The sequence below is a fragment of the Chionomys nivalis genome, chromosome 3 (genome assembly GCF_950005125.1).
Source record: "Chionomys nivalis chromosome 3, mChiNiv1.1, whole genome shotgun sequence".
In the NCBI taxonomy this organism is placed as follows: Eukaryota; Metazoa; Chordata; class Mammalia; order Rodentia; family Cricetidae; genus Chionomys; species Chionomys nivalis.
Genome location: NC_080088.1, coordinates 80,315,367 through 80,341,353, shown reverse-complemented (window position 1 = coordinate 80,341,353; position 25,987 = coordinate 80,315,367). Strand labels below are relative to the sequence as shown.

The following is a 25,987-nucleotide window of genomic DNA, read 5'->3' as shown; positions in this document are numbered from 1 at the left end:
TCAGTTAGCAGGGTACTTGCCCAGCTTGTATGAAGCCCTGGGTTCAATCCCCAGCACGCTGGTGTATCCAGCAATTGGGAGGTAGAAGCAGGAGGATCAAGAGTTTAAGATCGTCCATGGCTACATACTTGAATTCAAGGCCAGCAGGGACTCCGTGAGATTATGTCTCAAGAAAGAAAAGAGGAAAGGAGGAAATTTTCAATTCTAGAGCATGTACCTCCGTCAAGCATGCACTCTTATTTGAGCACACATAGAAAGAGAAGGGGGGGGGGGTGTTCTAGTTCATTCTAGGATAACCAGGGCCTTGGTTTAACGATGTAGGGATTAGGTGCTTGTATTACATCATCTGTGACTTGCATGAGCACTCCTTATGAAGACATCCTTCCCTGCTTTCTCTCTCCCTCCCTCCCTCCCTTCTGACCCTTTGAGACAGCATCTCATGCAACCCAGGCTGGCCTCAGCTCGTCAAGGATGACCTTGAATTCCGATCCTTCTGCCTTTACCACCCCAGTGTTGAGATGACAGACATGTTGACTCCACCAGTGCTGTCTAAGGCTGGGGGTGGAGTTCAGAGCTTTGGCCATGCCAGGCAAGAGCCCTACCCACTGAGCTACGCTGAAAGATAATCAAATGGTTTCTGGGCCACAGAAGGTGGGGGCACCATTGGTAGGAAATGGTCATGCTCCCCTGGCACCCTTGGTTTTCTGGCCTTCCACGCCTCCACCTACCCATAGCTGCTCCCTGGTTAGACCTCCACCTCTCCTGGCCGCTCTGGCTAACTTCAGCAAATCCTTGTTCAGGATGTTCATGCCGCAGGGAATGGGTACACCAGCTCATCCAATTCACACGCTCTCTTTGAAGACTTGTCATGTGTCAGGCACTGTGCTGGGGCTGGAAAGCAGAAGGGGGAAACCGGGGCACCCTGAATCTGTGACTGGGACTGGAGAGAGGGGGTGGCCAGGGAACTGGGGTGCAATCAAAGAATAGTCATTGAGAGGGAAGTTATTGCCCATGATTGACCGCCACTGAAGTTGGGCTCTGAGAGGCTGAGCGACTTGCTCAGGCTCACACAGCAAGTATGTATGACAGGAGATGAAATTTGAAACCGGTTCAGTTCTGGGGCTGCCTTTGTGATGGGTTCTTATCACTAAGCAGAGCTGCCCATGTAGGCAGCCCCGGAACCTGGGGAGAGCACTAAATCCATTTACAGTGGCAACCTGGGAGAACTGGTGCACAGGGCACGGATCACGAAGATGCCCTCCGTGTAGCCTGGGTCCTCATTCCTAGCTGTCCAGCTCACCCCGTCTTTTGGGTTCATGCAGGTTGAGATTATGATTTGTAGGCTGGCAGGTGGGGGAGTGAACTGTAAGCGCTGACAGTGACTGTTACACCCTTTTATGGCTGAGGCCACAGGGGCTGGTGGGGGAGGATGCTGCTGCCCTGAGCCTGAACCTAGGCTGGGAAGCTGCACGTTAGAGAAAAGCCAGGGGCTTGAGTCCCTTCCCTGCTCGGGCCATGCCTCCTCTAGTTATGTCAGCCACAGTGACCCCTTTACCCTGTTTCTCTGGCCTTTAGTCCTAAAGTGCAAGGGGGCACTCAGTGTGTGTGTGTGTGTGTGTGTGTGTGTGTGTGAGAGAGAGAGAGAGAGAGAGAGAGAGAGAGAGAGAGAGAGAGAGAGAGAGAGAGAGAGAGAGAATAAATATGCACACAGGCTTCAGTCCACCTGCCCCCTCTGCCCTCAGATCAATAGGAATACAAGCACTCACGGCTAGCTTTTTACATAAATGCTGGAAATTTGAAGTCTGATCCTCAAACTCAGGCAGCAAGGGCTCTTATCCCAGCACCAAGAAGGGCTGAAGGGCCTTTCCGTGCCTCTTTAAAATCCTGTAAGTGATTATCTGGGTCCCTCATAGGATCTCCCAGAGGAACAATGAGGCAAAGCTTGAGACATAACTGAGACCTGCTGTGGCCGCCCCAGGACAGAAGGACTCTCTGCCCTCGCCCCGCAACTGCTCCAGAACCCTTCTGGTCATACTGTATTCACTCAGTCCACAGTCAGTGAAAACAGTCTTCTGTGTCTGACCTGTGTCCCTTTCTGCCTGGCCTCTCTGCCTCAGTTCTGCCCACTTCCATCCATAGCCCTCCCAGGCCCTCTCATCGCCATGTCCTGAATATGTATCCGCTCACCAGCCCATCATTTCTCTGTCTAGCTAATCCACCCACTCATCCATCCATCCATCCATCCATCCATCCATCCATCCATCCATCCAAACATTCTCCATGCAGCCACCCCCCAACCAGCCAGCCTGGCATCTAGCCAGTGTGCTAGCCAACCGTCCTCTATCCGTCTTTCCATCCTTCCTTCAATTCATCCCTCCAGTAATCCTCACATCTATCTATTCATTCTTTCTTTCTTCCGTACAACCAGCCGTCTAACTATATAACCATTCAGGCAGCCAGTCAACTCTCTGCTATCCCATCAATCACTCACTCATGTACCTATGCATCTTCTGACTAACCAGCCAGTCAAACCTACAGTCTAACCAGCTAAAAATCCACTCACATCCTCCCCAACCTCCCATCCACTCTTCTAATCATCTCTCCATCTATTCAACCAACAACTCATACACCACATTCACCCATCTACTTATACATCCAGGGCTCAGTCTATAACACTAAAACCAGTACCTAACCTGAGAACAGGATGAGGCATGTTGTATGACCGTGACCATGGCTCTGTCTATGAGACCAGAATAGATCTCGTTCTTGCGACACCAAGACAATGGCTCAGTATATGATCCCAGGATGGAGACTCAGTCTGTGACATTTTGAGTCAGTGCTAAACCTGACAACGGAATGAGACATGCCATCTGAGGCCAAGATTGTGGCTTAGTCTTTGACACCAGGATGGGACTTAACCTGTCTGATAGGAAGTTAATACTACCTGACAGAATCTGTAGTCACCTGGGAAGTGGGTATCTGGGCACACCTATGAGGAATTTTCTTGGTCAGATTAACTGCTGCAGGAAGAGCCACCCTAAGAGTAGGCAGCACCATCTCCTGGGCTTGGGGGACTATACAAATGTAGAGCATAAGCTAAACACAAGCGTCCACTGCTCTCTGCTTCTAGCTTTGCTGACTTGGTGAAGCTTGAACAGTGAGATAAAGTGAACCCTTTTCCCTTGAGCTGCTTTGTCTGGGTTTTTCCCACAGCATCAGGAAAGGAAACTGATACTGTCTGTGATACCAGGTACATCTATGACCCCAAGACCATGGTTCAGCATACGACAGCAAGATGAGGGATTAGCATGCGATACTAAGATGAGTCGGTCTATTGTAAACAGAGACTGATCGTTCATTTCCTGGCATTCCAGACCTGAATAATCACACAGAAATTATATTAATTACAACATTATTTGGCCTATTAATTCAGGCTTCTTACTGGCTAGCTCTTATATCTTAAAATTAAGCCATTTCTATTAATCTGTGTATCATCATGAGGCTGTGACCTACCGGTAAAGTTCCAGCATCTGTCTCCTTGACCCCTCCTACTATCTGTCTATATCTCTTCTGGCCTGGCTATATTCTGCCCTGCCATAGACCGAAGCAGCTTCTTTATTAACCAATGGTAATAAAACATAGTCACGGCATACGGAGGGGAATCCCACATCAGTCTATGATACCAGGACTAGGGGACAACCTATGACAAGAGGGTAAGCCTTGGACCATGACACCAAGATGAGGCTCAGTCTATGACACCAGGACAGTCTATGACACTGTCACAGGAGGGTGAGGCGCAGAGTAGAACACCAAGATTATGGCTCGGAACATGACAGCAGGATGAGGGCTCAGTCTGCGACACTGGAATTAGTGCTCAACCTGATGTCATCTATCCAAGGAGGACGTTTTGCCAGAGCCAATTTCATCATGCATCCACTCGGGTTCCTAGCAACAAATAATTCATCAGGAAAGAGCTGCATCTATGGTTGACTAGTAATGTCTGCCACAGGCAAAGGTTAGGAAAGACGCGGTACATTGACTTCATGATCATTTAAGATCTCCACTTCAACTCTTTCTTACCATCTCCACTTACTTCGTTACTTGTCTCTCTGCTGTGAGAAAATGCCAGGCAACAGCACCTTAAGAAAAGAAGGGTTCACTCTGGCTCAGAGTTTCAGGGTGCGGTCCATCATGATGGAGAAGGCACATTGACAGGCGCATGAGGCAGCTCCAGTCAGGAAGCAAAGAGCAGTGAATGCTGGTGCGTGGCTCACTTTCTCCTTCTTGTTAGTCCAGAGCCGCAGCCTGTTGAATGGTGCCACCCAGAGTGGGCAGGTCTTCCTGTCTCAGTTAACCTAATTAAGATCACCTCTCACAGGCATGCCTAGAAGCTTGTCTTCCAGGTTGTTCTAGGTCCTGTCAAGTTGACAGTCGATATTAACCACCACACTGTTGTCCAGGGCAAACAGTGACAGCTACAGAATTCGAGCTTCCTCAGTCCTTCTGATTTAGTCCTGACCCTGCCATCCTCCTTTCTCTACAGGTTCTGAGCCCAAGTCATGTGCCCAGCCCTTGGACTCTGGGGATGCAGCTTCTGCCACTAAGGGTAGCCGTGGACCCTGGAGACCTGAGAATCCAGATTTCTTCTCAGCAATGGAGGATGATCAGGCAGGTATCAGGAGGATGAGATGGGTAGGAGCTAATGACCACGTTGGCAGCAAGCACACTTCACTTAGTGCCATGTTTTACTAGGCGCTTGTGGGCCGTTATTTCACAGAGCCCTCCTGAGCTTGACTGGAGCTGGGGTCTTAAGACTGGTCCTCATGACAGCCCAGAATGCTACTTAAGAAAAATGTCACTAGGGTAGGGTGAGGTACATAGCAGGGTAATCCTAAGAGGTAAGAGACCAAGGAGTGACATCGTGAATACGATTCCACTCCAGCTCTGCAGGGACAAACAGCGACTGTTGAGTCCCCCAGGGACTTATTTGTCTGGTGGTGTTTATCCGATGTATTAATCCATTTTCCATTAATATAACAAAATATGTGAGTTAAGGCACACTATAAAGGGAAGTGCTCAGGTTTTTTAAAGCACATGCTTTTCTGTACATATGTGTATGTGTGTACATGTGCTTATGTGTGCACATAAGCAGAGGACAACCTCAGCTATCCGTACTTGGATGGCATCTATGCTGTTTTCTAAGACAGCATCTCTCACTTGCCCAGAATTCACCAGCTACTGTAGGAAGCAGAAAAGTTGGGATGGAACATTCTGGCATACCCCCCATCTCAGCATGTTTGTTATATACAGAAAGGTAATTATGGCATACAGCTGGTCAGGGGGCAGGGTTGTTATACATAGACACATAAGGAGACAGGGTTTATGGTATAGAGCTGATCAGGGAGACAGATTTAGCTAATCTCGATAGGAGCAGTCGCCGTAGGGGAGCAGTCTTCAGGCCATAAACATCAGGGGAGAAAGCTATGGTGGCCATTTTTGTACATGCTGTTAATAGCCCCACTTGGTTCCCCCAAGAAAGGCCTTGCCATCCCTCTGAAGTCGAAGCTGCCCATCCTTGACATGGCAGTACCTTTGTCAACAGCACACACTGACTCACACAGGGCTTCTTGCCATCCCTCTGAAGCTGAAGCTGCCCATCCTTGACATGGCGGTACCTTTGTCAACAGCATGCACTGACTCACACAGGGCTTTCTCTGCTCCCCACACTGCTTGGTGAAAGGACAATGTAGAAGGTTAGGAAAATGAGGGGGATCTGGAAGGAGTTGGGGAAGGGGAGATAAATATGATTATTTTACAAATTTCCGAAGAACTAAAAAAAATTGCAAAAAAATAAAACAAAATAAGTCTCAGCCAAAACCAAAACAAAATCTGAGGTCATGGGGTTCACTAGTAAGGTCTTTTATTAGCTTCCCATGACTATGATGAGATACCTGAGATAGAATTATAAACAGAAAATATTTATTTTGTCTCATGGTTCTAGAGGTTTCACTCTAAGATCCAGCAGCCCCCTTGCTAGAAGTACAAACAAACCACAGTCTCACGAATGAGTGGAAAGCAGAAAGAGCAACTCAGGGGAAGTCACACAATCCCTTCCTAGAGCAGCCCCACAGTGACCTAAAGACATCCCAGTAGTCCCTGCTGCTAAAAGGTTTATCACCAAATAGTGCACCTTGAGGATCAAGCTGTTAGCACACAGGCCTCTGTTGACGAGTACTCATATTTAGACTGAAGAAAGTTGTAATGTCAATCTTACCAGGACCTGTGTGGGAAGAAAATATTGCATATCAAAATTGGAAGTCAGCGGGGCTGAAGTATATCACGATCAGTAAAGTAGTTGCCTTACAAGCATAAGGACCTGAGTTTGAATCCCAGAACCCATATTAGAGGAATAAATAAATAAAGCAGGGTCTGAGCTAGGGAGATGGTTCAGTGGGTGAGGCACTTCCTGCCAAGTCTGATGACCTGAGTTTTATCCCCAGGACCCACCCGGCAGAAGGAGAGAACTAACTCCTGCAAGTGGTCCTCTGGTCTCTACACATGTACAATGGCAAACCACACACACACGCTTAATATGTGGCTCATCAGGTAAAGGCTCTTACCCTCAATCTGATGACTAGGGGTCAATCTCCAGACTCTACAAAGTGCAAGGAGAGAACCAACTCCCACCGGTTGCCCTCTCCCCTTCACACATGGGCCATGGTACCATAGCATTGGGGAGGAAGCTGCTGAGACTATCCCAGCACTGGAGCTTTACAGAGGTGGAGGCAGATGGACCCCAAGTCTCCCTGGCCAGCCTAGGCTACTTGTTGAGCTTTGGCCACCAAAAGATGCGGCCTCAAAAATAACCAAGTGAAGCTCCCAAGGCTCTACATCCCAGATTGTACTCTGACTTCAACACACACAAGTACACACATACACACACACACACACATATATGCACCTACACTCTCTCACACACACATACAGAGTTGGAGCCAGAGAGTCTGGGGTTCCATGGTCCCTTCCTCAGGAACATTCCCAACTGTCTCAATGACCTCCCACTAAGGCTAGATATAGATATAGATACAGAGATAGAGATAGTTACAGAGATAGAGATATATTGAGACGGGATCTCACTGTGTATTCTTAACTGGCTTGTCCCTCACTATGTAGACAAGACTGGTCTCTAACTCACAAAGATCTTCCTGGCTCTGCCTCCCTAGTGCTTGGCACAGACCCCACTTTTTTTTTTATTTTTTATTGAGCTCTACATTTTTCTCTGCTCCCCTCCCTGCCACTCTCCTCCCCGCTTCAACCCTTCCCCGAGGTCCCCATGCTCCCAATTTACTCAAGAGATCTTGTCTTTTTCTACTTCCCATTAGATTAGATCTATGTCAGTCTCTCTTAGTGTCCGCATTGTAGTCTAAGTTCTCTGGGATTGTGGTTTACAGGCTGGTTTTCTTTGATTTATGCTTAAAAACCACCTATCAGCGAGTACATGTAATAATTGTCTTTCTGTGTCTGGGTTACCTCACTCAAAATAATGTTTTCTAGCTCCATCCATTTTCCTGCAAAATTCAAGATGTTGTTACTTTTTTCTGCTGTGTAGTGCTCCATTGTGTAAATGTACCACATTTTCCTTATCCATTCTTCTGTCAAGGGGCATTTAGGTTGTTTCCAGGTTCTGGCTATGACAAACAAAGCTGCTATGAACATAGTTGAGCACATGTCCTTGTGGCACGATTGAGCATCCTTTGGATATATACCCAAAAGTGGTATTATTTGAGGAAGGTCTTGAGGAAGGTTGTTTCCTAATTTTCTGAGAAATCGCCACAATGACATCCAAAGGGGTTACCCCAGCTTGCATTCCCACCAGCAATGCAGAAGAGTTTCCTTTTCCCCACAACCTCTCCAGCATAAATTGTCATCAGTGTTTTTGATCTTGGCCATTTTTACAGGTGTAAGATGGAATCTCGGAGTTGTTTTAATTTGCATTTCTCTGGTGACTAAGGATGCTGAACATTTCCTTAAGTGTCTTTCAGCCATTTTAGATTCCTCTGTTGAGAGATCTCTGTTTAGGTCTGTACTCCATTTTTATTGGATTATGTGACCTTCTGGTGCCCAATTTCTTGAGTTCTTTGTATATTTTGGAGATCAGACCTCTGTCTGATGTGGGGTTAGTGAAGATCTTTTCCCATTCTGTAGGCTGTCATTTTGTCTTCTTGACCGTGTCCTTTGCTTTACAGAAGCTTTTCAGTTTCAGGGGGTCATTTATTAATTGTTTCTCTCAGGATCTGTGCTGCTGGGGTTATATTTAGGAAGTGGTCTCCAATGCCAATGCATTCAAATGTATTCCCCACTTTCTCTTCTATAAGGTCCAGTGTGGCTGGCTTTATGTTGAGGTCTTTGATCCATTTGGACTTGAATTTTGTGCATGGTGATAGATATGGCAGACCCCACTTTTTAAAGGCTCAACCACCACCCAACAGTGCCACCCTGGGGACCAAATTTTAATATATGATCCCTGTGGACATGAACCACATCCAAGTCACAGTATCACCACCTCAGCCATCAATGTATGTGGGTCATTCCAGAAGGATGAGGTTCAGGATAGGACCCACAGCTGGTAGTCCTCCTTCTCCCAGCATCAGACACCTAGGTGCCTGTTTCAGACTCGTTTCCTCTTGCTGTGATAAAAAATACTCTGGCAAACACTGCGTAAGGAAGAGAGGGCTTCATTTGGCTCACAGTTCAAGAGCACATTGCATCACGGCAGGGCTGTCAAGGCAGTAACCATACTCAGGAAAGGGGAGCAATAGAGATAGTGCTCAGGCTCTCTCCACCTATACAGTCCAGCATCTGGGAACAGTCCCACCCACAGTTAAGATGGTTCTTCCCCGCTCAAGTAACCCAACTAAAATAATCCATCTATATCACACTCCCTCCTCTGAGGCTCAAGGACACCTCAGAAGGGGGAGCAAAAACACTGATTATAAGGACAAGAATTAATGTCTATCTACAACAAAGTATTGCCTGACATGACAGGTCATTGCACACATGAACTCACCATAGCACAAGACCCACATAAGATGAAGCCAGCCAAAATCCCAGCATGGATTATGGAGGGCTCATGAAACCATCAGTTGCTAATAGTGTATCAGCTCAATGTGGGGTTTTCTTCAGTGGTGCACCCTAAAGGCTGCCCATGGTCTGGTAGATGGTCACATACCCATGAAGACACTGGCAGCAGCAGTAAGTTGACTGGGTGAGAGGACATTAAATTGGGGGAGAAGAGTAGTGGTGAGGTTAGGTGAGGAATTGGAGGGAAGGGATTGGGGAGTGGACTTGATCAAAATACATTGTATACATGTATGAAATCCTTAAACGATAAAAAATGAATTTTTAAAAAAGATAATCCCCTCCAGGAATGTTCAGAGGTCCACATCCCAGATGATTCTGACACTGACAGGTTGATAGCGGATACTACCTATCGCAGTGGCCTTTGACAATGTCTAGTAAACTAAGGAGGGCTAGCTGTAATTCTCAGCCTAGAGTCACCTGGGAAGACAGTCTCAGAGAGATTGTCTGTACTGGGTTGGCCTATGGGCATGTCTGTGGAGGAATTGTCTCAATTGAGTTAGTTGATGGGGCTGGAGAGATGACTGAATTCAGTTCACAGCACTTCCATCCTGCAACTCCCAGTTGCCTGTAACTACAGCTACAGGGAATCTGATCTAATGCCCTCTTCTGGCTTTCACAGGTACCCCCACACACACATAGCACGCATGTGCACGCACATACACACACACACGCACACACACACAGCACGCATGCACGTGCAAGCACACACACACACAGCACACATGCACATGGAAGCACACACACACATACACACAGTACTCAGGAGGCAGAGACAATTTGATCAGGCCAGCCTGGAACTAACTGCAGAGCTAGTTCTAGGACAGTCAGAGCTACTCATGAAACCTTGTCTGAAAACAATCAACATTAACTGGTGTGGGAAGACCCGGTCTACTATAGGTGGCACCATTCATGGGTCTGTTTAAAAGTGAAGAAATGGTGCCAGCAGCACGCAAGCAAGCAAACAAAACATGCACTCATTCCCCTCTGCTCTTGACTGTGGATGTGATGTCGCTGTGACTCTGCAGCTGCGATGGACTATGATCTGGAGCTGTGAGCTAAAACAAGCCCTTCCCCCTAAGTTATTTTCTGTTTCCTCACAGGGACAGAAATGAAAGTAGGACGGTCTGTTGGGACATTTGTCCAGGGGGACACAGAGACCAGAAGAAATTAGAACAGTGCCAAGACGAGAATATAGTTCTGGGCCCTGGGGGATCAGGGTCTCTACACACCCTCTCCTCTGGGACATGAGCAGAGGCATAGGTGACATGGTGGTACAAAAACTATAGGGCTGAGAAGCATTCAGCCTCATAAGGGTGGGATGAGGCTCTGCCCACCCAACCCATCTTCTTTCTTCCTGTGTCCATCCTTATCTGGTGTGTGTGTGTGTGTGTGTGTGTGTGTGTGTGTGTGTGTGTGTATCTATCTGTAGTATGTATATGACAGATATGTATGTATATATGGGTACATAAAGAAGCCAGATGTTTGTGGTATATGTGCATGTTTGTGTGTGTGTGTGCAAGGACATAAGGAGACCAGAGGAGGACACTGTTCTATACTCCCTGTCTTATTCCCTTGAGACAGGGTCTATTGCTGAACCTAGAGCTAAGCAAGCCCCAGAGATCCTCCTTTCTCCATCCCAACAGCACTAGGGTTGCAGGTGTAGGTGTTGCCAGGCGCAGTTTTTTACATGTGTGCTAGAGATTCAAACTTGGACCCTCATGCTTGAGCAGCAGGTGCTCTTACCCAGGAAGCCATCACTTAAGACAGCTGCCAGTGACGCATCTTCATCATGCACTCAGCTCTCAAAGTCATGACCTGGGTATTTTCCTGATCCCTCTTCTCTCACACCAGCCACTTAGTACCATAAATAGTGAACATCGAAAAGCACACATCTCTCCTGTATCTTCAGCTCTAATCCAAGGTTCCTGGGAAGCCATCACAATGATGATCTGTACATGTCTTCCTGGGCCCACCTGCCCTTATCTGAGCCCCTTCCAAACCATCTTTGCTCTGAGAGTTGAACAGCTTTTCTTTCTTTAATATTTGTTTCTCTCTCTCTCTCTCTCTCTCTCTCTCTCTCTCTCTCTCTCTTTCTCTCTCTCTCTCTCCTCCCCCTCCGTGTATGTGTGTGTGTGCAGGTGTACCTATATGTAGAGACCAGAAGACAGACAACCTTTGCTGTCATGAAAGCCATCCACCTTATCTTTTTGAGGGTCTCCTACTGACTGGCAAATAAAGGTTTTCCTTTCTGACAGACAAAATTTTAAAACTTGGAGTAGAACTGAGTATGATATCACAAGCCTCTTTTCTTTTATTTATTTTTTTTTCAAGTCAGGGTTTCTCTGTGTAGCCCTGGCTGTCCTGGAACTTGCTCTGTAGACCAGACAGGCCTTGAACTCACAGAGATCTCCCTGCCTCTGCCTCCGAGTGCTGGGATTGAAGGCATGCGCCACCACCACCACCCAGCTATCACAAGCCTCTTAATTCCCACTTGGAAAGCTGAAGTAGGAAGATCAAGGGTTCAAGGCCATGATGGGCTGCATAGTGAGATCTTGTCTCAAAAAATAAAAAAAAAAACCAGGAGTTGAAGAGATGGCTCAGTGATTAAGGCTGCTCTTCCCATATGCAAGTTCAATCAATTCCCAGCATCTTTGGGGTGACTAACAACCATCCGCAACTCCAGTTTCAGGGGATTTTATGCCTTCTTCTGGCCCCCACCTGTACAAGACAAAACACCCGTATATATAAAATATTTTTTTAAAAAATTAATTTAATTAAATTAAAACCTAAAATATAAAAATAGCCATATTTTCTTCCATTGATTGAAAGCTGGCAATGTCCTAGTCTTCAGATTTCCAAAACTCCCCCAATTGTTACCACCATAATAATCATGTGAGCTGGCCACAGTATAATCATTTTAGAGATAGGAGTGCTGAGGGTCTGAGAGGCTTAAGACTTTCTCCATGGTTGGGGCTGGAGAGATAGCATCAAGAACACTTTGATGCTCAACCGTGAGGACCTATGCACCTCTGTAACCCCCTCACTATTAAGGGCAGAGACAGGAGCACCACTGGAGCTGGCAGGGATCAACCTAACTCCAGGGTCAGTGAGAGACCCTGTTCCGGGGGAATAAGGTAGAGAGTGAGAGAGCAGGACACCAGACACCCTCCTCCGGCCTCACACGCAAACTCACCACACATACACAAAATGTAATGATAAAAATATTTAACAATAAACAAACAGAGATCACATCCAAGGTTAAACTAACAAAAGCCATTGTAGGAAGTGGGATGTATCACAGTGATGGAGTAGTTTCCTAGGGTGCTCAGGACCCTAGGTTCTATGGAGCACTGGTAGAAATGTATAACTCAGTAAATAGAGAGCCAGCACCCTGATGTGAACACTGGTTGTAGCCCTTCTATGTGTCAATCCTTCTCAAACCACGTGTTGCATAACAAACTGAATAATTCCTTACTGGGCCTAGTGGCCCAGACCTGCCCTCTCTGCTACTCAAGCGTCTGACTGAGGGTCATAGGTTCAAGGCCAACCTGCACAAATCTGTTCTAGATTCATTTCTGTTGCTGTGATAAAAACGCCCTTATCAAAAGCAACTTAGGAGAGAAAGAAGATTATTTTAATTTCTAATTCTAGGTTATAGTCCATCGTGGCAGAGAAGTTGAAGCAGCAGCTTCAGACAGCTCACCGTCGCATATCTACAGTCAAGGGCAGGGACTTGCCGTTCTAGTCCAGTTTCTGTTGCTGTGGCAACCACCATGACCAAAGCAACTTGGGGAGGGGAGGGCTTAATTCATCTTCCACTTCCAGGTCACTTCTCATCCCTGAAGGAAGTAATCACAGGAACTCTACCAGGAGTTGAAGCAGAGACTGTGAAGGAATGCTGCTCACCGGCTTGCTTTCTTATACAGATCCATATGCCTGCCTTTTCTTATACAGGTCCATGTGCCTGGGAATAGTGTGGGCCCTCTCATACCCATCAGTCGAAACAACCTCTCACAGGCATGACCACAGGCCATTCTTCTCTGTGCAATTTCTTGGTCAAAGCTCCCCCTCCCAGGGTGACTGTAGGTTGTGTCAAGTTGACAACTAACCAGGGCACTTACTTTCTTGTTTGCCCTCATTTGAATCTCACCACTCTGCCTAGAGAACAGTAAGCCAGGTCTTCCCACATCAAGTAACTTACATTAAGACAAAATCCCCCACAGTCACGCCCACAGGCCAACCAGGTTCCTCACTGAGAGGCTCTTCCCAGTAATTCTCGGTTGTCAAGGTGACAATTAGAACTAGCCATCACACACCTGTCTTAAAAGAAAAAGAATGTAAAAAGAGTGCTGGGGTGCAGGTCAGTGGACGAGCATGTCCTAGCAGGCCACACTCTAGATCCAACCCCAGCACCCAAACAAAACAAGCCAAGTGTGCCTATCAAAACTGGCTGGCATTAATTTTCTTTATTTGTTCTGGGATGTGTGTGTGTGTGTGTGTGTGTGTGTGTGTGTTGGTGTCTGCAGGCCCAAGTTTGATGATGGGAGTCTTCTTCAATCTTTTGTAACCTTATCCATTGAGACGGGATATCTCACTGAACCTGAGGCTGCTCGTATGGTCAGTCATCTTCTCTGGGGGTTCCCTGTCTCTGCTCTGCCCCCCCCCTACACTGGGATTATATTGGGGCTGCCCCATCTAGCCCGCTTCTAGGTAGGTTCTGAGAGTCTGAACTCTGGTCCTCATTCTTAACTACTGCCCAAGTGCCCTCTTTACCCGTTTTTCTAAGGCAGAGTCTCATGTAACCCAGGGTGGCCTCAAACTCACTAAGTAATCAGAGAGGACCTTGAACTCCCAATGTTCCTGCTTCCACCTCCCAGGTGCTGAGGTTTTAGACATGTAGCACCAGGCGTGGCTTTTGGGTACGTGTGGGGTTCTGTTGATACAGGATCTCACGTGAGGCACAACACCTAACTTGATTTTCAGACTTGTATGTATGTGCATGTGTCTGTGTGGCTGCACATCCATGCATGTGGATGCCAGATGTTTGTGGGTCGTTGACAACCCTTTGTCAACTTGACACACAAATCCATCACTATTAAACCACAGCCCTTCCTTTCTTACTCATCCCCACAATTTCACATTAAAAACCTAAATAACTTAAAAAGTCCCCACAGACTTTAAAATTTTCAGACATTAAAATTTCGGTCTCTTTAAAATAGCCAATCTCTTTTAAAATACAAAGTTTTTTTTTCAAAGTCTCTCAACTGTAGGCTTCAGTAAAATATTTTCTTGCTTCAAGATGGAAAGATCAGGGTATAGTCACAATCAAATAAAAGCAAAACCAAATTCCAATCCTCCAATGTCTGGGATCCATTCACAGTCTTGTCTCCTCCAAAGAGTTTGGGTCACTTCTCCAGGTCTGTCCTCTGCAGCACACACAGCTTGTATTCTAGGCTCTGGCTGACTCCACGCTGCTGCTGCTGCTGCTGCTGCTGCTGCTGTTCTCGGTGGTCATCACATGGTACTGGCATCTCCAAAGTCCTGGGTCCCTTGCTGCAATTGGGCTGCACTTTCACCAATAGCCTGTCCTGGCTCTCTTGACACCAAGCTTCAACTTCTCTGCATGACCCCTTCAGTCTTGGGCCTTCAGGTGTCGCTGGGGCTTCTCATTCACCAATGGCCTCACCTAGCTTCTCACAGTGGCCCAAGCCTTACCTGCTCTCCGTGAACCTTCAGCCTTCAAAACCCTGTACCACCTGGGTGACTCTTACATATTATCAAATCTGGCTGCTAGCACAAAATACAACCTTGGCTGCCTCTGGAACACAGCTTCTCTGTGCTCTCAGGAAATACTTCCCAGAAGATCTCACCTCAGTGATGCTGGTCTCTTCTTAATCACTATTAATTTTTTTAGATCCAGCTGACCAGCATCAAGTATCCCAAACAAAACAAAGTTTTGAATTTACTAGTTCTGCTATCTTGTTAATCACAGCTTATTCTTCAACCCCAGCTAACCAGAACCATAAAATCTTAACTCAAAATAACAAATGGCTCTGAAGTTTCACAAGCCAGGCCTTCATCCTCTGTATGGCTTTAAACATTCCTATCTTCCAAGTTCCCACAGAACATCTCACAAGAGCTTTTAACTCTTCTAGCCCAGAGTTCCAAAGTCCTTCCAGAGTCCTCCCAAAAACATGGTCAGGTCTGTCACAGCAAAGCCTATGACACTGGTACCAATTTGTCTTAAGGCTTCAACTGCTGCAGTGACCAAAACACACTGGGAAGGAAAGGGTTTATTTGGCTTACACCTCAGCATTGCTGTTCATCACTGAAGGAAGTCAGGACAGGAACTCTATAGGGCGGGATACTGGAGGAAAGAACTGACACAAAGACCATGGTAGAACACTGCTTGCTGGCTTGCTCCATATGGCTTGCTCAGCCTGTTTTCTTACAGAATCCAGGACCACCAGCCCAGGAATAGCACTACCCACAATTGGGGTGAGCCCTTCCCCGTTGGTCACTAATTGAGAAAATACCTTAGAGCTGGTCTCACTGTAGACATTTCCTCAGCTGGGGCTCCTTTCTCTCTGATGATTCTAGCTTGGGTCAAGTTGACACGCAAAATCAGTCAGTACAATTCCTGGTACTAACTTCTGTCTTAGCATTTCTTTTAAAGGAAACTCTTTTAAACTCTTTTAAAGGAAAACTTTTAATTGGGGTGGTTTACAGTTTCAGAGGTTCAGCCCATTATCATCATGGTATCATGCAGGCAGACATGGTGCTGGAGAAGGAACTGAGCATTCTACATCTTGATCCTTATGGCAGCAGAAGTGAACTGTCCCATACTGGGCATAGCTTAAGCATATATGAGACCTCAAACTCCACCCCCAAGTGACACACTTCCTGAAACAAGGCCACACCCGGTCCAATAAGGCCACACCTCCTAATAATGCCACTCTCTATAGGCCAAGCATTCAAACACATGAGTCTGTGGAGAGCCATTCTGATTCAAACCACTGTACCAGAGGTCAATATTGAGTATATTCCTCAATTGTTCTTCATCTTATTTTTTGAAACAGGATCTGTCACTGAACCTGAAGCTTGTGGATTTAGGAGTCTTGATAGCTATCTAGACCTTTGTCTCTGCTCCCAGTTGATGAAGTTACAGAATTTTTTATTTTTATATGGACGTTGAGAATCAAACTCATGTTCTCATGCTTGTTGAGAGAGCAATTTACCAAAGGGGCTGACTCTCCAGCCCTGATTATGGACTTTTCCAGGTTGGAAATATTTGTGTATACCTAATAAAATAATTTAGGGATGAAAGCCCATCTAAACCTTGGATTCACTGATATCTCATGTATAGTTAATATACATGGCCTGAATGTATTTCATGTGCTACTTTGTGTCTCTGCATTTGTCAGGGGGAGGGGTACTTTTAAATTAAGCCTGTATGTGTGGAGGTTTGTGCACATGAGTGCAGTAGCTACAGAGGCCAACAGAGGGCAGCAGATCACCTGGAGTTGGAGTCCCAGGCTATTGTGCATTGGGTGTAGTGGTGTTTCAGCAGCACAGAACTCAGGACCTCTGCCACAGGACCTCTGCCACACCTCTGCTTGCTTTTAACTGCACCTCTCCAGCCTATGTTTTATTTTGGTTTTCATTTTTTAATGGTATTTTTTTTCTTTATTTTGTTCCAGTGTCTCAGCATTGTGGTTCTCTGGGACCGAATTCAGGTTGTCTGGCTATGCAGCAAACGCTTTAACCTGTGGAACCATATTTCTGGTTCCCATCACTGCATTTCGATTGTGATCTGTCACATGTGGGATTTTCCACTTGCTTTAGCATGTCAGGGCTCAACTTTTTTTGGAGCTTTCTGACTTTGGGTTTGCAGATTAAGAATCTTCAGTATTATTTGTTGTTTGTTGAAATTCAGACACTTTGTTGCATGGCAAAACAGGAACATAGACACTGTATAGTTGAAGTTGTTTGAGTGAGTCATCTCTTTCTAAAAGCTAATGAAACAAGTAACTAGTTACCTTTTAAAAATAAAAACCTATATTTGGTTTGGGACTAGTTACCTTTTAAAAATAAAAACCTATCTATGGTTTGGGAAACAGAGACAAAAGAATCTCAAGTTTCAAGCTAGTCTGTGCTTGAAAAATCACCCAAGAATTGGAGGTGTGGCTCAGAGGTAGGAGGACTGCCTACCGGCTACCCAGTGAAGAGTAGACTATATTGTTTGAGTAGTTCAATGCTGCCTGTTCCCTACAAGGGACTGAAGGTGTGGCTCAGTCAGAGGACTTGCCTAGCCTGCTCAAGGTCTTAGGTCCCACCCACAACAGTGCAAAAATAAAGTGTTTCTTTGTACAATGGGTCTGTACATGGTAGCCCAAGGGAAGTTTGGGTTGCTTTTGCCTCTACTTTAGACTGAGCAGAAATTTAGTGTGTTGGGGCGGGGGTGGGGGGTGAGGGGACACAACCCAAGGCTCTCTGGGTCTGGGGAGCAGGAGCAGAGATTTCCTAGATCCTCCTGCAGGGTGTCAGGCCAGGAACACAGTGTTTAATTAGGTCTCTGGGAAGGCCCCCAGTGGACAGGCTCCCATCTTTTCTCACCCAGGGAAACGAGTCTGAAAAAGTGTTCCAGCTTCCAGGCAAAGGAGGGGTAGGGCTTTCCCTTCTTCCAGTGTGCCTGCTGGCTCAAAGCTGGGACAGACTGTGCTTTAGATTCCCAGAACCCTCCTCCCAAGCTCTGGCCTGTCTCCCACCGCTGCCTGGGATGAGAGAGGCCAGACACTGGAAAAGGAGGGAGCCCAGCACCAGCCCAGAGTCCACCCTGACGTGTTTATATTTATGGGAAGATGAAAAGCAGAGATACAAGGAAACCTTGTGGGGAAGCAATGGTGAAAGAGACAGGAGTCCACAGGAGGCTGTCCAGGCTTCAGGAACAGCAATAGAGCAACCTAGAGGATGGGCGAGATCCGAAAGGAGACTGCAGCCAAGGGCAAGGTCGCTCTGGTCCAGCCACAACTATACTGTGGTCATTTAGAAAGAGACTGACTGAAAATCGGAGGGGGTATTTAAGGACAGGGGGGAAGGATCAGCTGGGAAGATGCTCAGTTTTTAAAGTACTTGCTATACAAACATGAGGGCGTGAGTTCAGATCCACAGCATCTACACAAAAAGCTAAGCATGATGGAGTATGTCTAAAACTCCAGCACTTGGGGTGGAGGTAGAAACAGAGCGATCACAGGGCATAGTGACCAACCAGCCTAGCCCAAACCATGAGCTCTAGTTCAGTGACAGACACTGTGTCACCAAAAATAAGGTGGAGAGTGATAGACAAGACACCCAAACATGTGCATGTACACATGTACAGGTGAGCATGTGTGTGTGTGCACACACATACACACACACACACGGCTAGGCATGTAGCTATATAACTCAGTGATAGAGTGCTTGCCTAGTCCCTGGATTCAATCCCCAGTCCCTCACCTTTATAAAACTTAAACAAAGAACTACTTTAAGAGGTAGCAATACTGCTTCTGGGTATATGTATAAAAAGAACCAAAAGGAGGGCCAACAAGATGGCTCAAATAGGTAGGGAAGCTTGCCTCCAACCCCTGATGACCTGAGTTCCAATCCCAGGACTCACACGGCAGAAGGAGAAAGCAAACTCCTACAAGCTGCCCTCAGATGTAGAAGCACACACAATAAACAAACAAACAAACAAACAAATAAATAAATGTAAAAAAAATAGGCTGGGCGGTGGTGGCTCACACCTTTAATCTCAGCACTCAGGAGTCAGAGGCAGGCTGATCTCTGTGAGTTCGAGACCAGCCTGGTCTACAAGAGCTAGTTCCAGGACAGGCTCCAAAGCTACAGAGAAACCCTGTCTCGAGAAAAAAAATAAATAAAAATAAATAAAAATAAATAAAAAAAAGAAACCCTGTCTCAAAAAAAAGTAAAAAATAATGAGAAAATAATTGAAAGTAGAGCCAGCTGGGGAACTGCATGGCTGTGGTCCCAGGCAGGTGTCACCAAGGCAGGAGGTTCACAGTCTGAGGCTAGTGAGTTTCTCATTAACCAGAGGAATCCAACAAAGCCCTGTCTAAAAACATGGAAAGCAGATTGTAAGCAGGTATCTGTATGAGCCTGTTCTTGGCAACCACCCACAAGAGCCAAAAGACAAATAAACAAAATGTAGTCTGGGCTGGGGAGATGGCTCACTTCGTAAAGCGCTTGCTATGCAAGATGAGGACCTGAGTTCAAAACCAAGGCCCTGCGTAAAACAGTACAGCCTGGTTGGGTGGCGACAGTGCACACGCCTTTAGCCCCCACACTCACGAGGAGGAGGAGGCAGATGGAGCTCTGTGAGCTCGAGGCCAGACTAGTCTACTAAACAAGTTTCAGGACAGCCTGGTCTACAAAGCAAGTTCCAGGACTCTGCAGAGTGAGTTCGAGGACAGCCAGGGCTCTGTTACACAGAGAAACCCTATCTTAAAAAAACAAAAACCAATAACCAAACAAACAAAACTAGATCAGCCTGGAAGAGTAGCACAGGTGTAATCCCACTGTTGAGGGAAGACAGGCAAGTCTCACAGACTAACCAGTATGGGCAAGTGGGTGTGTTTTGAGACAAACCTTGTCTCAAAAATCAAGGTGGATGATTATTTTTGATTGTCTAATTGCCACAGTATAGAGCATGTAGGAACAGTCTTCATAAAGGGTGGTCTACACCGGGTTAGCCTGTGGGCATCTCTGAGGGGCTTATAGAGTTTGTATTTCCTGAATAAGGGAGGACTCAACTGACTGTGGGTAGCACCTTTCTCTGTAATCAGGAACTATGAGCCAAAAATATCCTTTCTCCCTGAAGTTGATTTAGACAGGGAATTATATTCCAGCAGCAGGAAATGAAACTAAGGCCCCGAGGAAGGCCGCCCAGGGTTGACCTCTGACCTTTACACGCACATACACATGTGCACTCTACCTCCACATACAGGAACACACACAGACACGCGCACAAGGGAAACGTGGCTCATGCATACAGTGAAGTGGTGTGTGGTTCTGGCTAAGAAGTCTTTTGGAGAAATGATGCAAAAGCCTTGAACACCAGGCTAGGCATATATCTTAGCCACTGTACTATTGCTGTGAAGAGACGCATGACCATGGCAACTCATAAAAGAAACATCTAATTGGGGGCTGGTTTACGGTTTCACAGGTTTAGTCCATTATCATCATGTCCAATCTCTGCTGAGACTCAAGGCAATCTGTTAAATGTAATCCACTGTAAAATCAAAACCAAAAAGCAGTTCACATACTTCCAACTTGCAATGATACAGAATATACATTACCATTCCCCAGGGAGGAAAGGGGGCATAGGGAGGAAATACTGTACCAAAGCAAAGTTGAAAACCATTCTTATTCAAACTGCCACAGCATACCACTGGAGGAATGAGCTCCCATAGGACAAGAGGAAGATAAGCCCATCTTTGTGCTGAGGAATAGGGTCTTGAGTCCAGGTGACCTCACCTCTGTTACTCCTTGACCAACAGCCTCTTTTCCCAACCTGTAGGAAAATGACTTTTCAAGAAGCCTCAGCGAGAGTGCAGAAGACCTCAGCCTGGATATGGGGGCCCTTCAGGGCAGCGAGTACCTCCGGGATCTAGGCTTAGGGGCTCCTTCCGACCACCATCAGTCAGAAGTGGCTATAGAGCCTGAGAGCCCCAGAAAAGAAGCCAGAAGGGAGTCCCTCGGCTCAAGCTATGCGGGAGATCCAGTCCTGCCTCAGAGACGCAGCTGGGAGAGACCACGGAGCTGCTCGGAGAGCTGTCGAAGGTCAGCCCCCCACCGCCTACCATCTGGGAGGCCACAGCCAGTTCTCAGGACATACTGCTGTCCTGCCTGTAACCCAGTTGTGTGATTTTTGCTGAGGAGATGTAAACCAAACATCTCTTTACCCCAGATAGGGCACCCAGTGACAAACCAAAGAAATGACCCCATCCAAGTCCAGGTCAGAGATTTGACTTCATTAGAGCTGCTTACAAGAGTTTGGGCGAGGGATTACTTACATGAGTGTAGTTAGTTACTTACGTGAGTGCCAACTCTGGGACACCCTGCACAGCCTCCAGGCGGCTCCACCAAAGAGTCTCTTCTCCCCCAGCAACTGTGTATAAACTTCTCACACATCAGATTGGTGAGCTTTCTTGTGAGCTTCTGAGGGTTCCCCTTCCATCCAAAGGGGAAGTTGCAATTGGGAAGAAGCACGTGTGACCCTGTATGTGCAGATTCTTGCACTCACAAACACATCTGAGTGTGCGTGTGTGGATCCTTGCACATACAAACACACATGTGTGTACATTTAGGCCCCACTTGCCTCACACTCACCATGTTAAACCCATGCCTGCCGGCCTGTAAGTGGTGGAATGTCTACACAAAATTTGTCCTCAACCTGCATGCTACAGACTCACACGTGATCTAAACACAGATGAGGGCTCCCTGCACCACAGTAGCCGCATCCAAAGTAGAGGGGCTGTGGTCACTGCCACCCGCCCCACACTGTGTGCCTCAACTCCTCCAAGGGGGCTCAGCTGGAGCTCAGCCTAGCACGCAGGAGGCCCTGGGCTCCACCCTCAATATTGAAAGGGGGAGGGGTGAAAGGAAGGAAACTGGGGAGAGGGAAGAGGTGAGAGAGGGAGGAAGAAAGGAAACTATCATAGAAAAAGGGGTGGGGAAATTTCCCTGAAAAGAAGACTCCTCTGGTATTGAAAGGTTTGGAGCCTGCTGTGTGCCCCACCTCTCTCTCTGATATGGAAACATCTCTGTGAGTCTGTGAGTTCCCTCCTGACTCTGCATGTCTAAGGCCATGGCCAGATGGATACCACCCACTAAAACTTCAATGTCTGCTCTTCCTTCAGGCTCAGCCTTGATGCCTCCATGGTGGATGAAGGAGCCTGTCTCCCCCGGACTCTGGCGAGCCTTACTCTGAATCTGTCTGGAGAGGGGCAGAATACTTGGACCCAAGTATGCTTACCTGACAGTGAGACTCCAGCAGAACCCTCAAACAAGGTAGGCAGAACCTACACCAAGCCCAATAGTAGGCACCCCTCTGGGTTGCCATGCCAGTGCCATGGGTGGGAGGAAGCATCTTCTCCATAGCTATCAGAGTCACTCTTAAGGAAAGAGGGAGTTCCCTACTTTAGCCCATGGCTAAGACATTTCTGGGCCCTGAGATATTATTTGCAATAGTGTGTGTGTGTGTGCATGTGTGTGTGTGTGTGTAAAACACAATACCGCAGGCTAGGTGTATTATAGAAAAAAGGTTTGTTTTAGTTTGTGAGTCTAGAAGTTAAAGTCAAGGGTTGTGTTTGGTGATAAATTTATCATCCGGTGGTCCTTAGAGGTTCAGTACATCACAAGGCAATGGATGGGAAGTGTCCATGTATATTCCTTCAGGGTCTATCATCTTGTGTGTGCATAGATGTGTGCCTACCTGTGTGTGTGCATGAGAGCACACGAGCACACACACATGTTCGTGTTCGAGAATGTAGGATGGGGAGAGGGTGTGGAAACCTGAAGATAACCTCAGATATCATTCCTCAGTGTTGTCCATCTTCTTCTAAGACAGGCTTTCTCATAGGCTTCTGCTAAGAAAGCTGGGCATGGGCATGTAGATAGATAGATAGATAGATAGATAGATAGATAGATAGATAGATAGATAGACAGACAGAGTGGAGGATTAGTGAGAAGGCTCAAGGAGTAGAGGCACTTGCCACCAAACCTGATGACTTAAACTCAGTCCGCAGGTCTACATACCTCTACACACATGTAAATATAAGTATACACCTCTACAGACACAAAAACACAAATAGATCAATTTAAAAATTAAATATCAAGTGGAGAGTGAGGAAAACGCTCAGTGTTGACCTCTGACCTCCATGCACATGTGCATGTAGTCACACAAACACATGCATGCACTGTACACGCATGTACACTTCTTGTTTTGTTTTGTTTTTTGTTTTGTTTTGTTTTTCAAGATGTGGTTTCTCTGTGTGGCCCTGGCCATCCTGGAACTCTCTCTGTAGACCAGGCTGGCCTCAGACTCAGAGGGCCACCTGCATCTGCCTCCCGAGTGCTAGGATCAAAGACGTGCACCACAACTGTCCAGTTTACACAGTTTTTAAAGGCAGTGTGGGCATGGTGGTGCACACCTTTAATCCCAGCACTTGGGAAGCAGAGGTAGGCAGATCTCTGAATTTGAGACCAGCCTGGTCTACACAGTGAGCTTCAAGTAGCCAAGGCTGCACAGGAAGACCCTGTCACCAAAAAAAGATGGCACTCAGGGTTGCTCCAGCCTAAACAACATTAATGCAACCCTAGTCTCCCCCTGCCACACCAAGGGCCCATATCTAAATTTTGAAGGTCAAATTCCCACCTTTTAATATCCCACAATGGGGATTCAACTCTAACCTGAGTTTCAAATTGAACAAACCATAGCCACATCTGGCACTACCCTAGGGTCAAAGAATCTTCTCTACGATGGACACGTTCCCATCGAAAGAGAAATCATGGGACTGGAAAGATAGCACCATCCGAGAAGTGTCTGCTTTACATGCACAAGGCTCTGAGTGGGATCCCCAGAGCCCAGTATAAAAAGCCAGGTGGGGGGGGGGGCATGCTTGTAATCCCAGCCCTGTGGAGGCGGAGACACAGAGGATCCCTGGGACTCACCAGCTGACCAGCGTAGCCTATTTTACCAGATCAGTGAGGAATATTTGCTAAAACAAAACTGGGAGATTGTGCTTTGAGGAATGATTCCCACAGTTGTCCTCTGGCTTCTACATGCAAGCATGCGCGCGCACACACACACAGAAAGAGTGACAGAGACGGAGGGATCTTAGCCATAAATGTTAGCAGCAGGCTAGGAGAAAGAGAGTCTGTCCCCTTATCCTGAAGCCCCAGCCAGGCAAAAAGAATCCATACCGAGGGTGCAGCTGCAATGAGAGGAAACCATGATTGGGGTCTGCACCCAGGGAGTCTCAGAACGAGATGGCAGCTGACACCTAGGAAATGCATCACCTACATCTGGGACATCTTTGTCCCTAAACATGACCCATGGTTAGGGGTATTTCCCATTCATATGGATTTGAATATGAAATCATATATAACTCAAATATAACTAGGGGTTCTGGAAAAGCCTTACTGCCTGATTGAGTAGAGGGAAGCCCTGGTGTGACTGGAAGCTGGAGTTGGGGGAGGAGGTGTGGTACTTGAGGATGCCCTTGACCTGGGGCAGGGCAATTAATCCTGTTCCCCTGATAGGAATGTATCAGCCCTGAGAAAAGACTAAGATCCAAGTCAGTGCCTGTGTCCCATGAGGAGATCAGCTGTTTGGAACTGACGTCTGGCTCAGAGGCGTCCACTGCACCTGTGCAAGGTAGCCAGGCCTGGGAATGTCTTTGGGGCACATCAAGTGGCTGAGGCAGGAAAGTGCTCCATGGGTGGAGCCCCAGGCGGGCCTCAGGGAGGGCAGGAAGATAGAGGGAGCATGGGGTTACTAGGGTAGGAACTTGGCAGTCCTATGGGTCCAGAAAGAGCATATTGCCTCCAATGTCTGTCATCTGCCTTTCTCTGCGGTGCCTCTAGCTTTTTCTCCTTCCTCCTCTCTTCTCTGTGTCTCCCTCTCCTTCTCCCTCCCTCCCTCCCTCCCTCCCCCCCCCCCTCTCTCTTTCTCTCTCTCCATTCCCTCTTTACCTCTCTCTCCCGCTCTGCTCGGCTCTCTCTTATTTCCCTCTTGAATCTCTAACCAAAGACTACACCTCTCTGTTGTCACTCAAACTGCCATACAGTTCCAACCCGCTATTCTGGGTGACTCTGAGCCTCCCTGACTTTCCTCTGAAAAAAAGGAACAGGGAATGTAGCTCCTGAGCATGCTTGGGAGAGTCTGTTAACTTTGCGTAGACACATTAAGATGATGGTGCAGTCTGTGGTCCATGGCTTCTTTCTGCCTCTCCTCCCTGAGACATTGCTAGTGTTTTATGTACAGCCTCGTATGCTTCCGGGCCTGGAGGTGGGTGGGTGTAGAGCAGGATCCTTGCTCATTCCTACGACTCCTGTACTGGGGACTGATTCTAGGCCTTGAACCACCTGTGCTGGAGTGCCTGGAAAAGGACCATGTGGAGCCAGACCACGTGTGAGTGTCTGTCCTGCGACAGACAGGAGTACCCCAGTGGACTGGCTGGGGGGAGGCGGGTAGAGGCTGGGTCCAGAGGATGTAGCTGCTGCTTGTAAGCAACCATGGCTGGGACTGCGGCTCATTTGGTAGAGTGCTCACCTAACATGCACTGGATCCCATCCCTAGCACTACACAAACCAGGCATGTGGTAGTGTCTACCTGCCATCCCAGCACTCAGTGGGTGGAGGCAGGAGAACTGAAAGAGTTCAAGGCTAGCCTCTGCTAATTCTAAGTTGGAGGTCAGCCTGAAACACATGAGACCATATTTCAAAAAAATTTTTTTATCATAAGTGACCACACTAGCCTAATCTGGCTTAGTCTCACATAGTGGGACTTTTCTCCCAAACAACCTTTGCTGGGAGGAAGACACCATGGGGTCTTCAGGGCACCCAATTAGAGTGTGCATGAGGGCCCGGGGTCTGGTCAGAGTGCCTACGTTTGTAACCCACTCCTTCCCTAGGCTGATAGTGCAACAAGTGCTTCAGGAACTGCGACACTACCATGGGTGAGTGGCAAAGGAGCAGGTGTGACGGCTGGGTGCGGGAGAAGACAAACATGAGACAGGGAGAAACAGGGGGCGTATACATGAGGGACACAGATGTCGGGAGACAA

At 47.2% G+C, this 25,987-nt stretch overlaps 1 protein-coding gene across 3 annotated transcripts in view; it reads left to right on the top strand.

The window, feature by feature from the left end:
* Arhgef18 (Rho/Rac guanine nucleotide exchange factor 18) overlaps window positions 1-25,987 on the top strand; it is a 108,856-nt gene that overhangs the window by 8,003 nt on the left and 74,866 nt on the right. For 2 of the 3 annotated variants that reach the window (XM_057764960.1, XM_057764962.1), the window contains exons 2-7: window positions 4,544-4,668; window positions 20,717-20,979; window positions 22,059-22,209; window positions 24,463-24,577; window positions 25,276-25,333; window positions 25,836-25,880. In XM_057764960.1, coding sequence (XP_057620943.1) covers window positions 4,544-4,668; window positions 20,717-20,979; window positions 22,059-22,209; window positions 24,463-24,577; window positions 25,276-25,333; window positions 25,836-25,880 — 757 coding nt within the window. Of the gene's footprint in view, window positions 1-4,543; window positions 4,673-20,716; window positions 20,980-22,058; window positions 22,210-24,462; window positions 24,578-25,275; window positions 25,334-25,835; window positions 25,881-25,987 lie in introns of those variants that run through there. The other variant, XM_057764961.1, reaches the window with a different exon arrangement.